Genomic DNA, 15,934 nt, shown 5'->3' on the forward strand with positions numbered 1-15,934 from the left:
AGAGGCTCAGAGGAAAAGATGGTCCTTGACCTGATTTAATACTTTGAGAAAAGAAGCTAATCTGCTCCTGGGAGAAGCCTGGCGACATGCGGTCCCCTGCAGGAGCCGCCTCCCCAGGAGTGCCCCCTCACGTGGGCCTGGCGTTGGTCCCCAGGTCCTCTGTTTGGAGTGCACTTTAGATGGTGGCTCCAGTCCCCTCCTGTTACAGAGGAGCACGGGGACGGGAACGCAGCCAGAGTGAGTGGAGGGGCAGGGTGTGGACAGGGCTCCCAGCCCCAAGCCCTGTGGTGCCAGCGAGGACCACCCTTTCATTCCTTCAACAGATAAGGAAGAAGACCAGTGTCTGCCACGTGCCTTTCTGTTTTGGGTACCGGGCACCACGGTGAGCAGGAAAGCCAGGGCCAGTTTCCTGGAGCTTCCTGGAGGAGAGGCAGAGACAGTTAATGACTAAACAAGTCAACAAGAAAGCTTCAGACCAGAGGAGGAGGCCTGTGAAAAGTGCATGCTGACGGGCAGTTGAGGCCCTTTGCTGGGTGGTCAGGGCAGCCTCTCTGGGGAGAAGGCCAAGAGACCGTCAGGAAGGAGCTGCAGGTGGGGAGCCACGGTGCAAAGGACCTGGGGGCAGGGACAACCAGGACAGTGGTGGAGGAGGGGCAAGCTCAGGGCCCCGGAGACCTGTTCCTGCTCAGCGTCTGATCAAAATTCCCCTTTTCTCCTGAGTCTAAAGAGAAGCCACAGGCCAGCAAAGGGCAAACCAAGTGGAGATGTCCCCCACCAGCCTCGTCACAGCAGGGTCTGAGCCTGGCCTGAGAGCGTGTGGACACAGGGGCCCGACGGGAACTGCAGGAGAGAGTGCTGGCCTGGGGAGGCGAGGAGAAGGCACAGCCCCACTGACCACAGGACATGCCCACTGGCTGGGGCTGGGTGTCAGGTGGAGAGGACAGACTGACCCTCCTCATGAGTGGGAGCCACTGGACGGGGCCCCAGGGAACAGGCATCTGAGAAGTGGAGGCCTCCATTCTGCCTAAGTTAAGGGGGAGACACCCACTAGCTGCCCAGACAGACATCGGGGTTTCTAAGTGAGGAGACCAAGGCTCAGGGTGTCAGCTGTGTCCATTCACAGCAAGACAGGGCCACACCAGCCTGTCGGCTCTGAGCCTGGCTCTGCCTGCCCAGGCTGGCTGTCCACCGAGGGGCCTGGAGGGGCTCCCGGGCTGCCAGGGCTCCGCTCGTCCCCAGGCCCACCTGAACTGATTCTCGTTGCTCTGAAGAGGCTGCATTGCTGCCTAGTGGTCCTGGGGGGGAGTGGGGAAGGAGCGGGCAGACCAGGCCCTTCCTTCCGGAGGCCCCTGCCCTCCGGTGCTCACCTTGCCATGACTGAGCTGAGGGCCCCACGCCAGACCCCACTTCCTCCAGACCCCTGTGCCCTCCTGGGTCACCCACTGTGTCCCTGGGGCCTCTCTGGGAGCATGGTGGAGCAAGCACAGCGGGAGCAAGGGCCATCAGAGCCCACACTTCACTGTGGTCCTCCAGCCCTGCCTCGGCGGCTGTCTGCGAAGTCTCACCTCCCACGCTCCAGCGCCCTCCTGCGCCCGCAGACCCAGGTCCCGGGGCCAGCTCCTCTGGGGCTTCCACTGTTCCTGCCCCCCCGGCAGCCTTGCTCAGCAGGGCTCCGGAGAGGAGGCCACTCCCCTTCCCCAAGGTTGGCAGGCAGCTGGTTCTGGTCCCAGGTCCGAGAAGTGAGCCAGCTTCAGCCCCGGTGTTAGGACAGTGGCTTTGGGGGCTGCGAGTGCAGCCTGGGCACAGCTATGCAGCAGCAGTGTCCTCTCCAGGACGGCTCAGTCACTGGCTGCCACTGGGCTGTTATCATGAGATGTATTTTCACCGTGTTCCCTAAGCAGCACCCTGTGGGTCCCCAGGGAGCCAACCAGGGTGTTCTTTGGAACTCGGGAACTGTGGCACTCTCTGGAGAAAGCAAGCCTGCCCTGCCCGCTGGGGAGACGGGCTTCCGGGCAGCGTCACGGGGAGGCGTGGTGTGCCTGGGCCAGGATCTGACCTGCTGGTGCCGCAGGAGCTGCCCCCTGAGACCGGAAGGAAGTGGCCACTGTGGAGCTCAGAAGCCCACTCACTTGGCAGCCGGTTGGTGTAGGGGTCAGGAACAAGGGTGGAGTGACCAAGTGTCCCAGTAGGCCTGCACTGCAGGACAGGCACACTGGCAGACTAGGGACAGACAGCTAGACCTGCGCACTGACCCTTCTCCATCATTGCCCTCCCTGCAGGGGGCATCAGGGAGGCCAGTCATTATAGCCACATGTCCCAGCTCTGGTAGGAGCACCCACAGGGCCCGCCAGGTCCTCTCTCAGCCTAGCCCCTCACCCCGTCCCACCTGGGAGGTCAGGCCCACCGTGCCAGTTCTGCAGGTGAAGTGGAGGAGGCTTCAGCTGGCGGAGCAGCAGGTCAGAGGTGAGGCTGAGACCCCCCCAGGGTCCAGCCCCATGCACATGCCTGCTTCCCGGCCAGCCATCAGGCCCACGCCCCTCCTCCTCTTAGAAAAGGACAGGGGAGGAGTCCACCAGGAGCTGTGTTCATGGGAACGATTGCTTGCAGGACAGTGACTCTCCAGCTTCGTCATCCTGTCTTCCCTGGGGCTGTGCAGAGCTGGGCTAGGACGGGTGGACGGCAGGGGGCCATGGCAGAGTCTGCGGGAAGCACAGAGAGCAGAGGCGCCCTGAAGCAGCCGTGCTCCCCTGACTCGCGCGCGCCCCCTCCCTCCCTCAGCAGCACCAGCCACGTCCCAGCTTGTTCAAGAGCGTCAGACTGCACCGGGTTGGGTTCACCACTCAGGGGACATTCATAGAGCAGAGGTGAGGGGTGCTGAGGACCCACAGGTACCTCCCTGTGCTGGGCCACCTGTCACATAGCAGCACTGTCCTCAAGTCTCAAGTCCCTCAGACACTTACCATGTGGCAAGATGGAGCTTTGCTGGTGTCGCGGCTGACCTCTCCAGAGGGGCATTTCTAGAACAGGATGTGGTTATCTCCTCATAGATGGCAGTGTTGGCCTTGGCTGCACCTGACAGGAGTCTCAGGCCCCACAGACAGAAAGGGCCGTGAGCGTTGGGTTCCTCTGACACTCGCTCTGGCCTCACCAGAGCCCGGCAGCTAGTGGAAAGAACGGCCTGTCCTCTTGGCTGCCCGATGTGTGCCAGACACTGCTGGAGGTGCTTATGTGTGCTACAGATAGACCTGTGGGCAAGGGCTCAGCCCCAAGCAGATGCCAGCCTGGCCAGATTCAGCTCAGGCGGCCCTGTCTAAGGTGCAGCAGAAGCAAAGTTTTGAGGGCAAATCATAGCCTTAAAAATATATAAAGGAAAAGAGAAAGGTGTCCTCTTCCTTCTGGCCCAAGTCTTGGCTGACTGGCCTGTTCTCTTTCACTGTGAACTTTCTCAACACTGGGGCTTGTTCACCTCTGTCCTTATCACACTGGCTACAGGTGCTGGCAGGGTGCGAGGGACAGTCAGTGTTGGCGTGACGGAGCTCCCGAGTCATTTCCGCAGCTCCTCCTACTCCTGCGTAGCTGGTGCCATGGAGGCCTTGCCTTGTAGATGGGGAGGGACACAAGTGCAGCCACTGAGGGGGAGGTGTAGGGCGTCCCCCTGGGGACGTTCGAGGATGTGGCTGTGGGCCGACGCTGGGCCAGCTCGGGGCCCTGCCAGCCCTGAGCCTGGCCTCTGCCAGCCACTCACTCCTTGCCTTGGTGGTGCTTTCACCCGAGACGGCTGCCATTTCCCCACCAGCCCCGGCATGGCACGGCCCCTGGCTGGCCCCACACCTGCCCAGCCCAGAATGGGAGCACTTGACCTGAACGGCTGGCTTGGGAACAGGGGCAGGAGCCCAAGCCACCGTAAGGAGGGGAGCGCTCTCAGAACTTGGCCTGTGCCTCCTACCAGGTCCCAGGCCCTGCCCCCAGGCCATCCTGCTGGCCCAGGTCCCGTGAGCAGGTGGGAGTGAGGGCATTGCTCCTCCCAAGGGCCAGGTGGATCTCCCTGAACCCAGCCTCCTCCGGGGCCTCTGCCAATCATTCCTGCACTGGTCTCCTGCCTCCCTGTGGTCACTGTGGGTCCAGTCAGGTGCCGGCTGCCCTGCCTGGCTCTTCCCCATTCCCACCCCGTGGTTTCTGACCCTCACCTGGACCAGGGGAACCCTGGAGAGCCCCGGGAACGGTGGGTAGGGTCAGCCTTTGTACGTGGCAGGGTTAGGAGCGCCCACGGTGCCCCAGGCCGAGGACGGGGAGCGCTGTACTCTGCCCCGCGGTGTCTCTGCCAGACCCTGCTTCAGAGGGCGTCCCGCCCCGGGCTCTGTACCCAGCCTGGCCTGGAGGGGCCGGCCGCGTGCTGGGGGAGCAGGGAGGAGGGGTGAGCGCCGCCTCTAACCTCCTGTCCCTTGCAGACGTGCTGGTGGACGGACAGCCCTGTGACTGCGAGAAGGCGGCGGCCTGCCGGGTGGGCGACCCTGTGAGCCTGGAGGTGCGGCTGACCAACCGGAGCCCGCACAGCGTGGGCCCCTTCGCGCTCACGGTGCTGCCCTTCCAGGACCACCAGAACGGTGTGCACGACCGCGAGCTGCAGCACACGCTGTCCTTCGTGGGCTCCGGCACCTTCTACCTCGATGCGGTGCGTGGCGGCTCAGCGGGGCCTCCGGCTCCTGGCCGTGCAGCCCGGGTCTCCGTGGCTGACCTCCCTGCCCCGGGTGCTGGGCTGCAGGGTCAGCCCAGATCAGCAGACAGGGCTCCTCTCGACACGTTGTAACCCTGTGCCACCTGACCGGGGTCTAGGAGGCCAGGACGATGGCCGCACCTCCCTCAAGGCCGGGCCAGGGAGCACTGGAGTGCGCTTAGACCCAGTGCTCCTGTCCTCGGGGTGCCCTCACTCCCAGACCAGCAGCCACTACACACCAGGTCCCCGAGCACTGAGGGCTCAGCTCAGATTCTAGCCCTCGTCCCCCACACCCGCCTTGTCAGGCCTGAGCACAGCGTCCTGCTCCACCTGCTGCACTCCAGCCACCCCCACAATGCAGCCCATACTCCTGACTCACAGAACCCCCAAACAGCTCAGAGAGGGAAATGCAATCGTCTTCTTTCAGAGATGAAAACCGGCTCGGAGAGGTATAGCAACTTGCCCAAGGCAGCACAGCAAAGAAGTCTGGGAGAGGGCATGGGAGCCAGGCCTGGGTGGGCTGACCCGGGCTGTCCCTCCCTTCCCCGTGTCCTGCTGCCTGGGCAGGCTCAGGGCACTCCTGGTGGCTTTGGGGTTGGTGTTGGTAATATGGGCTGACGTCCCTTCCTCCTCCCACACAGGTACAGCCCTCAGGCCAGGCGTCCTGCCTCGGGGCCCTCCTCTTCCTCTACACCGGGGACTTCTTCCTGCACATCCGGTTCCACGAGGACAGCAAGAGCAAGGAGCTGCCGCCGTCCTGGTTCTGCTTGCCCAGTGTGCACGTGCGCGCCCTGGAGGCCTAGGCCTGAGTCCCCTGCTGGCCCCAGTCCCTGGGACAGGGGAGGCCGGCCTCCACCCCACCCCACCGCAGGCCTGAGGCCTTCCTGCAGCTGCCCTCTCCTCCTCCCCCCTCACACCCTGTCCTCTCTCCCTTCTCCTGGGGAGTCCGCTGGGCTTCCCAGGAGCCCCGCTGGGCCCTTGCCCTCTGCCCACACTGTGCGGGGGCCCTCAGGAGCTGACCAGGCCCCAGGCCAGTGCGGGGAGCGCTGCACCTGCTCCGGACAAGCCCCACACCGCTCACCGCTGGAGCCCGTCCCTGCTCCCGCCCTGGCCATGGGAAGGCAAGCATGAGGGTGGGCACCCCAGAGGGCCTGGGCACCTCCCTGCCAGCCACCTTTGGCCCTAGGAATGTCCTGAGGGCCAGCTCTCTCCTTGGAGGCTCTGAGGGCAGCCCAGGCAGGGCGAAGACGTCATGGCTGTGCCAGGCTAGGCCTGGGGCTCCCCACCTGGGCGGGGTTCTGTCTGGGAGCCGGCCCTGGGTCCCTGTCTGTGACGCGTTCTCCAATAAAGAGTCTCCCTCGCTGCCTCTGCACAGCGCTGGTCTGCTCGCTGGGGCCCGGCGGGCAGCAGGCAGGGCCACCCACCCAGCACAGCCCCGCCTCAGGTGAGGAGGTGGGCCAGGGCCAGCGCCTTGAGCCAACGTGGTCGGTCGCCCAGCGTCGCTGTGTCCCTACAGTAGGGCTCCCAGGTCACTTCCCCCGTGTGCTCGCTGGGCCTGCCCCAGAGCCCTCGCAGAACCGGCCAGAGCCCCACACCACGCTCCTCCGCCCTGAGCTCCCGGCTGGCCCTGGCTGGCCCGGCCTCTTGCTTTCCCTGCTGAGGGCCACTTGACCCGGCCCATCCACACAAGTGCTCCTGGAACACGCCTGCAGCCCAGGCACAGCGCTGCCCCAGGAGCTCAAGGTCCACCCAGGGCTGCCACCCAGCTTGCCCAGCACCTGCCTCGTGAGCCAGTCCACTCTGCAAGCAGCTTTGCAGGCCAGCTGCCACCCAGAGGCCCCACCAGTCCTGCCTGCCCACTGGTCTTGGCCGGGCAGGGGCAGCTTTCCAATCACACGGAGCTGCCAGGGGAGCTGAGGGCCCTGCTCTCGGCCCACCCCGTTGGCCCTGCCCACAGACGCTGCTGCCCACAGACCCTGCTGCCCACAGACGCTGCTGCCCACGGAGCCGCCCTCCACTGGCCTCCAGGGAGCCCAGAGCAGGCAGCCAGCTTGGAGCCACTGGCCGTGCTTGGCTTCTCAGCAGGACCAGGCTCAGCTGCGGTGCGGTTCTTAGCTTGAGTCCCCCACAAGCGAACCCCAAGACAGGGACTTGGGCACTGACAGCTTGTGCCGGAGGTTGAGGGACATCCCCAGGGGGTGCGAGTCACAGGGAGGGGGTTAACAATAGAGGGTGGCCCTGAGTTCCCAGGACGGGCCCCTGGCACCGACTTCCTCAGGAGGCTTGGGGAGGGGAGCCCGGCTGCTGGGCACCGTCAGGGGTGAGGGATGGCTGACTACGCGCACACACCGACTCCGAGCCACTTGAGGCCACTTCCCGCCCAGGCAGCTCCAGTCGGCCAGGTTGCCACCTGCGCGAGCAGCTGGGTCCTGGAGATGGACCTCAGGCGTCCCTGGATGCCGAAGCTCCCAGAGCACAGTGGGCGGAGGGCTCCGTGGAGCAGAGGGAGTGGGTGGCCGCAGGAGGCCTGAGGGCTGGGGGCGCTTCCCAAGTACCTGGACTTCCTGATCCCCAGACCTGAAGGATGGGATTCTCGGCTGCCCGCCTGTGGCCTTCTGATGTCATCCAGGGGTGTTGCAAGGTGGTGGGTCAGTGGCACGTGGGTCACAGTGCCCGCTAGCTGCCCGTTGGTCTCTCAGCTTGAGGCTACGGGGGGACGCGGCCCAGAAGGCCTGCTTGGCCCAGGTGTCAGGACCCAGGGGAGGCCTCCGAGAGGGGTGACCTGGCTTATCGGGATGCTCCTAAACGGGCCCAAGCACTCTCTCTGCCTCAGTGTGCACAGATCCCCAGACACGCTGCTGAGTGAAGGTCAGGGGGTGGGGTGGCCACAGGCCCACCTGCTGCAGGCACCGGCCCCATCGCCCTCTCTGCTTCAAGAGACTTCTATAAAAACATGTTGAGGAGTGTGACCGATGACCTTCCTGGGGTTACAGTGACACCGCACCTGGTGTCGGAAGGAGGACGCAGGTCATGGGGACTTCAGGAAGCACGTGCGGTTGGGAGGGTGGAGACACAGGCTCATGTAGAAACCTCGCAGAGCTGATGGGGGATCCCGGCGGAGTTTGGTTCCAAGCAGGAAGCACGTTGGTGATGGTTTCCAAACACAGAACACCCAGGTGACCTCAACCCCATTCCTGAAATTCTGCCATCCCCCGGGACCCTTACGTGTGACACTGCCGTGCTCTGTGCTCCTGTGTGGGTTAATTCGTCCACAACATGAAGCACTTCAGAGCAGAACTTCCTAACACAAGCTCACATGGCGCGGGCCTGCACAGAGAAGAGGGACTCCTCAATGGAGACGTCCCTAGAGGCCTGGCCACGGGCCAGTTTTGAAAGATTCGGGCGTCACATGGGGCCCTCAGCCTGACAGCTCAGAAAACCTGTGTCACTATGACATCTTCAGAGCCAGTCCCAGTTCCAATAATCAGGGCTTCAGAAGGTTGAGGCTCACATGGTCACCTGGCTCCCAGGGCCACTGAAAAACGTTAAGGGATTAAGACAAATAATAAATATAGAACAAAAGAGGCTATCCACATAAGGGACGTACAGTGGCCTTCCTGCTAAACACAACTAAAAAAGACAGGAGTCACCTCAACAAACAGGCGACAACAGCAATGAAGAGCCCCATGTCAGTGAGCAGACAGCTAGGACACTCGGCCCAGGTAGCGGGTCCCGAGACGGGCCACACACCGACTCTGATCAGGACTCCTGAGGAAAAGAAGAGGGGATGGGCGTGACACTAAAATACACGATTCACACATCATGGTGTAATTTGAGAAGACCAGATGAAATGCAGCGACCTTAAAGGGAGATAGAAAGACAATGACCTTCAAAGAAGTGGTGATTTGATTGACAGCTCCCTTCGTGATATCTGAGAGTGCACTGAGTGATGATGATGCTTTTCAATAGGTGTAATAAACTTCCCCAAAACCGTCCTCCAGCACAAAAGCTGCATTAAAGGGAGTGCAAACAGGACTTAGAGGCAGAAAGAAATTGATACAGGAGCTGGGGGTGTCGCTCAGTTGGTTGAGTGCTTGCCTCACATGCACAAGGGGGCCCTGGGTTCAATCCCAGCACTACACACACACACACACACACACACACACACACCAGATGGAATGTCAGAGACACAAAAAAGAAAGAACAAATACAGCAAAATCACATGGAAGTTGGTGAGGGATCGTTGGGATCCAGGTGTAGGGTGCTTTGATTTCAATCTCAAAGGTTCTGGAAGAGGGCGAAGATAATGATTGACAGACTTGGGACTTGGTGCTTTAGTTATGAAAGTTACCGTTTCTAGAATAACTATTAAGAAAATGGAAAAAACAAAATAGCTTCTAAATTAACACACCCAAAACCAGGAATAAGGCAAACTAATCAATCAGTCCAAAAGAAGGCACAAGAAGGAAAACTAACTGAAGAAATAGAAATGACAGAAAAAATACAACCATGACATAATGATATTAATAATGTTGATAGTAATGCTTACAGTTAAATAGCTCTATGTGTTAGGTGTTATTCTGATTTTATATATATATATATATATATATATATATATTTGTATGTATACACCATATCTAAGCATATACATATGTATACACATATATTTATGTATATGTGTATATACACACACATATATATGTCCTCTTTTTTAATATATTTTTAGTTGTAGATGGACACAATACCTTTATTTTATTTACTTATTTTTATATGATACTGAGGATTGAACCCAGTGCTTCACATATGCTAGATGAGCACTCTACCACCAAGCCACAACCCCAGCCCCTAATATTTCATTTAATAAAGGTGTGGACTCCTTCCTTATATGATAGATAAATAGATATAGATATATAGAGATAGATTACAGATATATATCTATCAACTGGACCTGGTATTGCACGCCTGTAATCCTAACAACACAGGATGCTGAGACAGGAGGATCACAAGTTTGAGGTTAGCCTGGGTAAGTTAACGAGACCTTGTCTCAAAATGTAAAACAAAAAAGGAGAACACAGATGCAGCTCAGTTGTAGAGTGTTTGTCTATCATGCACAGGGCCTTGGGTTCAATCCCCAGTACTGCCAATAAAAAAGAAACCCCCTCCAAAAATACATGCATCAGTTATTTTTCTCAATTGTAAAAGAATCCATACTAAGTCTTTAAAGTAGATGATATTATTATTCCCATGTTACAGATTAGAAAAAAATGAGATATTGTGCCAATATTTCATAAAAGCTAGAAAGATTACAAAATAAGTTGTAAAAATAAATTAAATACACTTATTTCCAATAAATGAAAATCAGCTAAATATTCCAGGTGAAAGACTAGATAAAATCAGGGTTATAATGTTTAAAAATAAATATTGAAACATAAGGATACAGAAAGTTGATATAAAATGGTAAGAAGTATCAGCAAATCCTAATAAAAAAATTTTAAGGCAATATCTAGAAATAAAGAATAACAGCATGATGATAATTGACAACTCACTAAGAAGTTATAATAATTCTAAATACATATGCAACCAATAATATAGTCTCAAATATATAAAGCAAAACATGACAGAACTATAAGTGGACATAGACTAACCCCCTATATTGAAAAACCAAGACCACAAAGGTATGAAAAAATCTGAAGGATGTAGGAAGGACATAGAAGTTTTGAAATTTTAGTAAATGAGTTTGACTTAGTTTGACTTATTTTACTTAACAGCTATAGGTATTTCTATCAAGGACATATGTTGTGATTTGGTTAATGGCCCAGTGTACAGTTGAAAGACTGTTATCATGCAGATCACTTTTTCTGAACCAAATATGTTTAAGAAATCAATCACAAGAAGATAATTATAAGCCTCATGTTTTGGGGCATTAAAAAACACTTTTTGATAACTCACATTTGCAAGATATAGTAACCAGGGAAAATGGGAAGTGTAGAGAATAAACAACAATAAAGGTATGCATAAAACTTGTGTGATGCAGATAGGTCAGCATCTAGTGGGAGGGTCATAAAGTTTCAATGCTTATAATCAAGAGGGACGGGTGAAGGTTAATGAGCTGAGCACCTTCCCCAGGAGTTGAAAATGCAGGTTGAAGAGATTAAAGAAAATAGAAGGATATAATAAAGATAAGATCATAAATTAATAAAATAGAAAAGAAACACATAATAGCAAAGTCAAAGGTTATTTCTTGAAAGAGCTGATAAAATAAAGAAAGCTCTGACTAAATTAATAATGAAAAGGCACAAATGACCACATCACAAATGGAGAGGGGACATCAGATACTGCAGCGGTGCTGGGAGGATATTAGAAACCTGACAAGAGGAAATCAGGAAGGACGATGTTGTGCAATACACTTGGAAACTGAAATGCAGATGTCTCCGAAAATATCATAAAAATTAAAATCCATAATAATAAATAGATGAAATCATTCTAAAATCATTAAAGAAATCAAATCAGCAGTTAAAATTCTCTCCAAAGAGAAAGATGTAAGTCCACATGGGTTTTAACAGTGAGTTTTAACAAATATTCAAGGAATGAAAAATCGTAATGATCAACAACTTATTTTGAAATGTGGGAAAAGAGCAAACACTTGGATATTTTCTATGAGGCCGGTATGAACTCACTACCCCAACCTGGCAGGGAGAGGGCGAGAAGGGGGCTCAGGCTGCGGTGTGTCCGCGTGGGCATGAAACTTCTGGTCTAAAGGCCAGCAGACATCCCTGGGTGTGACACAGGCCCAGCCTCTTGGTTCAGAGAATGCGAGAGGATTACTAATGGACCCACTCTCTAACAATTAGAACCCCACGTGGTCCTTTCTATGAATGTGAAGAAAGCCTTTGAGAGTTCGACAGCTTCCTGACTAACACACCCACCTCCAACCCAGGACCTGTAGCAGATGGCCCAGAGAGTCCCCGCGACTGCAGAGAGCATCTGTGAACAGCTTCAGCCCACCGCACAGCCACGTGCCTCTGCACCCTCCCCAGTGTCGGGGGAAAGCGGGGAGCTTTGGCCTCTTCCACGGAACTCAGCAGCCAGCACAGGGGCAAAGAAGGCGGTAGAAGGCACCCAGTCCAGGGAGGAAGACACCAAGCTGTCCCTCGATGTGTGCCTCCTGTCATCGATCACATGAAAATCCTAAAGAATCTTCAGGCTTATTAGAATCCATAATGTTTAGCAAAGAGTCAGTTCACAAAACCACAGCAACAGCAACAGACTTCCAGAATGTAAGACCCTAGGAGTCCCTCTCTACAGAAGTACAGAAATGGACAGGGCCCACCGCGGGCAGGTAGATGGCATCAAAAGAGTCTGTTCTCAGACCCTGTGACTAATACAAGGGGAAGGAGCAGCTCGGGTACAGATAAAATGAAGACTGCTAACGCCTCGACATAGGCAGATTATCTACGGAGGCCACCGTGGTCACGAGGGTCTTCAAAAGGGGGCGAGGTAGGCAAAGGAGAAACAGAGAGAGGGCAGGTCGGAAGAGCTTAGTCCAGGGCTCTTGGCTTAAAAGATGGAGGAAGGGGCCTCCATCCCTTAAACCCCAGAAGCCAGGAAAGATAAGGGAGCAGGTCCTCCCCTGAAATTCCCACAAAGAGCACACTCCTGCCAGCCCCTTCATTTTTGCTCCCTGAGACTCATTTGGACTCTGCATTTCCAGAACTGTGTTGTTTTAAGACATAGAGTTAGTGGTAATTTGTTACAGCAGCAACAGGAAACTGATACAGAATTCAAGAATAAATCTTTTCTTTCATGTGCAATACCTTTAAGGAGAAAGTTATAAAAGTTTTATTGGAATACATTAAATAAGATCTAAGTAAATGGGTTGGAAGATGTAAATTCATAAAGATGTAATTTTTACCTAAACTGATCTATAGATTCAATGCCAATAAAAATCTCACCAGTTTTTGGTGAAACTCAGCAAGTTGGCTCATATAGAGATGCAAAGGTCCAACAACAGCCAGCATACGCTTGGAGAATAAGTCAAAATGTGCTATAATGCTAGGCGTGGCGTAGATGAAGCAAGACAGCCAGAATGGACACTTGAAATGTGAAATGCTGCTATCAAATACTGTGGAGGGAATTATGGACTTTTCTTTGGATAGTACTTTTCCTACTACACACCACATACATAATCTATTCCAAGTGAAGACCTAAATGTGAAAGGCAATGTATAAAATATTTAGAAGGTGTAATATGCCTTTATGAACCTGGTGCAAGAATGGTTCTCATAAATTAGGCATATAAACCAGAATCCATTAAAAATAATAAATACAATTGTATAAAAGTTAAGAACTTTTGTTCATTAAAATACACCATGAAGAGGCAAACTAGGAGAAACATGAGTTTGGTCTGACACTGTTCTACTATATTTTCTGTTGCTATAACAAAATACCTGGGGCTGCTATTTTACAAAGAAAAAAAAGACTTATTTAGCTCGTCATTCAGGAGGTTCTGGTATCTGTTGGCACTAATGAAGGCCTTCTGGTTATATCACATGTGGCAGATGGCATCATGGTGGGAGCACATGCAGGAGGTGGTGCACATTTTGTGAGACATGAGGTCAGAGACGAGGGAGTGGCTGGTCTTTTTCTGTTTGTAATAACCTTCTCTTAGGAGAACTAACCCACTTTGAAGACCAGTGTTAATCTCTTTGGAGGGCAGTGTTCCCACAACCTAAGCACCTTCTGCCAGGCCCACCTCTTTTAAGCTCTGTCACCTCAGCACTGGCCACTGGGACCCAAAGGCGGCTCTGAGAGCCCCATCAAGCCCCAAGGCACAGTGATGAGATCACTCCACCTGGGAATGACACCATCGCTTGTGTTGACTCCACGGAGCCGAGCAAGTCACCCAGCTCCAGGGGGTGCACGGTGGCATGTCTCCCACTGGGAGGAGGGGAGAATGGGTCTGGTCACACAGATGCCTGGCACCGTCAGGCCACATTGTCCCCACCTCGCCTGGGCCAGGTGCACCTGTGAGGCTCAGTCTTGTGAAACATGAGGCGTGTTCCAGAAGGTTCACTGACAGGACACGGAGGGCAGAAGCCCCAGCCTCGGTGAGAGGGGACAGATAAATAGTGGCTCGACCGGGCGTGGCGGGGAACTCGCACGTCCACCACGTGTGGAAGGAGGAGCAGGCGCTGAGACACAGGCCCTCTGACCCGGAGAGTCCCTCAGTGACACCACACACGCTGAAGAGCCACCGAAACCCTCACCACACCCCCAAGACCAAGGGACACCAAGCCCAAGCACTGATTTCCTCAGGAAAAGAAGGGGGGATCTGCAGGAATCCCCAGGGGCTTGGGGAGGTGCCCCTTCACCTGACGGGAAACCGCCCTGTGCCTCTGTCAGTTCAGGTGATGAGCAGGGACAGACGTGGCTTGGTTTAAAAAGAGAGAAGGCGTCTGGGCACTGAGCACAGACCCACAGAGAGCCCTCCTTCCCTCCACCCTTAGAACCCAGCTGCTGTCCACCTGCTGACTAATGGCCCTGGCAGCCTCCCCAGCCACTTCCTCCAGAAACCGGCGAGGCCAGGCAGCAGCGCCGTCAGCACCACGGTCAGCGGCCTGCAGGCCTGAGGGAGAGGCCTCCTCGGCAGCAGCTCGCGGCAGGGCCGGCAGACCTACCAGGCTTCTGACCCCTAAAGCGGTGTTCAGACGTGGCTCCTGGCTTCAGAGAGTCGCACTCGGGGTCCTCTGGGAACCAGGGCGTGGTGGGGGACTTGGCGCCTGCCGAAGCTTGGCTTTGCGCCAGGCCCAGGGTTTAATGCTCCTTTCCAAACCCGGGTCCTGCCGTCCTCTTCCTGCAGGTGCTGGGGATCCAATGGCACGAGGTCCATCCCACTTGGACAGAAGCATTCCCTTGGCCTTCCCCTCAGTGGACCTCAAACAGAAAGGGGCTTGCCTTGGTGGAGTGACTGGGACAGGCTGGGTAACACAGCCTTTTAGAGTCCTCTTTAGGAACACATCGGTACGACTTCTCCGTGAATTCCTTTGCTTTTCCTAAAGACTTTAAGTTCCATTGGCCACTTGAGACCCTCAATGCACTGGTGACCATTGTCTAACATGTCCTTATTTCTGTCATGCCACGGAGGTGCTGGAAAGAGAGGGTGACAATATGCCAACACATAACCCTCGGGCCAAGGGTTCTTGGCCCACGCTGGAATAAACCTGATTACGACAATGCAGTATTCTTTGGATATGTGGCTTCGTCCTATTTGCTGGTATTTTATTTATGATATACTTTTCTATATTTATAAGTGCTATTGGTCTAGAGTTCCCAATATTTTGTACTATTTGTATTTAAAAAGTTATTCTAAATGCATGAATGGTTAGGGAATTTCTCTTCTTTCTTGTTCTAGAATTAAAATAGTTTGCACAGTCCTGAAATGATTAATTCTTTAGAGGTTGGAGAAGACAGGCTGCAAGCCCGTCTGATCCGGGTGACGTTCGCTGATAGATCTCTGATGATCTTCTAATATCTCCTATAATAATTGGTCTATTAAGTCTTCCATTTTTTTGGATTGATTTTGGTGATTTACTTTTACTAGGAAACCATCCATTTCCTTGAGGCTTTCAATTTATTATCACGGAGCTGCACAGACTACTCTCCCATGATCATTTTTATCTCCCCTGTATCTGTGGTCATATTGGTCATGTCTGTCTTCTCCTCCGGAATCTTGACTAATTTTACTCTCTGTCTTCTCCAGTCTCCATAATTGGCTCATGAGGGTTTTTTCTATCTTATTAGCCATTTCAAAGAATGAGCTTTTGCATTTCCTTATTCTCCCCATATTTTCCAATTTTCTTCCATCAATTCAGTTATCTTTATGAATTCTCTCCTTCTTACTTTTTTTTTAGTTCCCTCTTTTCCTCATTTCTTGAGACAAGTACCAGGAAGGATGTGTTCACCTTCCCCACTTCTAACGAGGACATTTGAGGTCATGGGTTTCCAAACAGGTTACTTTGTTACTCAGGTTTTAACACAAAACCTTCTTTCTCTTTGTTTTCTAGAGAGCAAGTGACTTCTCCCTTGATTTTGTCTTTGATCCAAGGTTGGGGGGTTTCAGATTTTCGACTGAAGACATTTTTTGCTCCTCTTTCATTATTTATCGCTACATGTATGAAATAGAGCCGGAGCAGGTGGCCTGTGAAGAACTTTGTTCCCCCAG

The 15,934-nt window shown here is 53.9% G+C and overlaps 1 protein-coding gene across 3 annotated transcripts in view; it reads left to right on the plus strand.

Annotated features, from left to right (window-relative positions):
- The window catches only part of Trappc9 (trafficking protein particle complex subunit 9), a 499,910-nt gene extending 493,824 nt beyond the window's left edge, over window positions 1–6,086 (plus strand). For all 3 annotated transcript variants that reach the window (XM_058580865.1, XM_058580867.1, XM_058580866.1), the window contains 2 exons: window positions 4,449–4,672; window positions 5,356–6,086. In XM_058580865.1, the coding sequence (XP_058436848.1) occupies window positions 4,449–4,672; window positions 5,356–5,517 (386 nt within the window). In that variant the 3' untranslated portion in view covers window positions 5,518–6,086. The remainder of the gene's footprint in view (window positions 1–4,448; window positions 4,673–5,355) is intronic.
- The last annotated feature ends 9,848 nt before the right edge of the window (window positions 6,087–15,934 follow it).

This window comes from Marmota monax, unplaced genomic scaffold (assembly GCF_021218885.2).
Source record: "Marmota monax isolate L192 unplaced genomic scaffold, Marmota_monax_Labrador192_F-V1.1 WCK01_AAM20220418_F8-fsc00073, whole genome shotgun sequence".
NCBI classification, from domain to species: Eukaryota; Metazoa; Chordata; class Mammalia; order Rodentia; family Sciuridae; genus Marmota; species Marmota monax.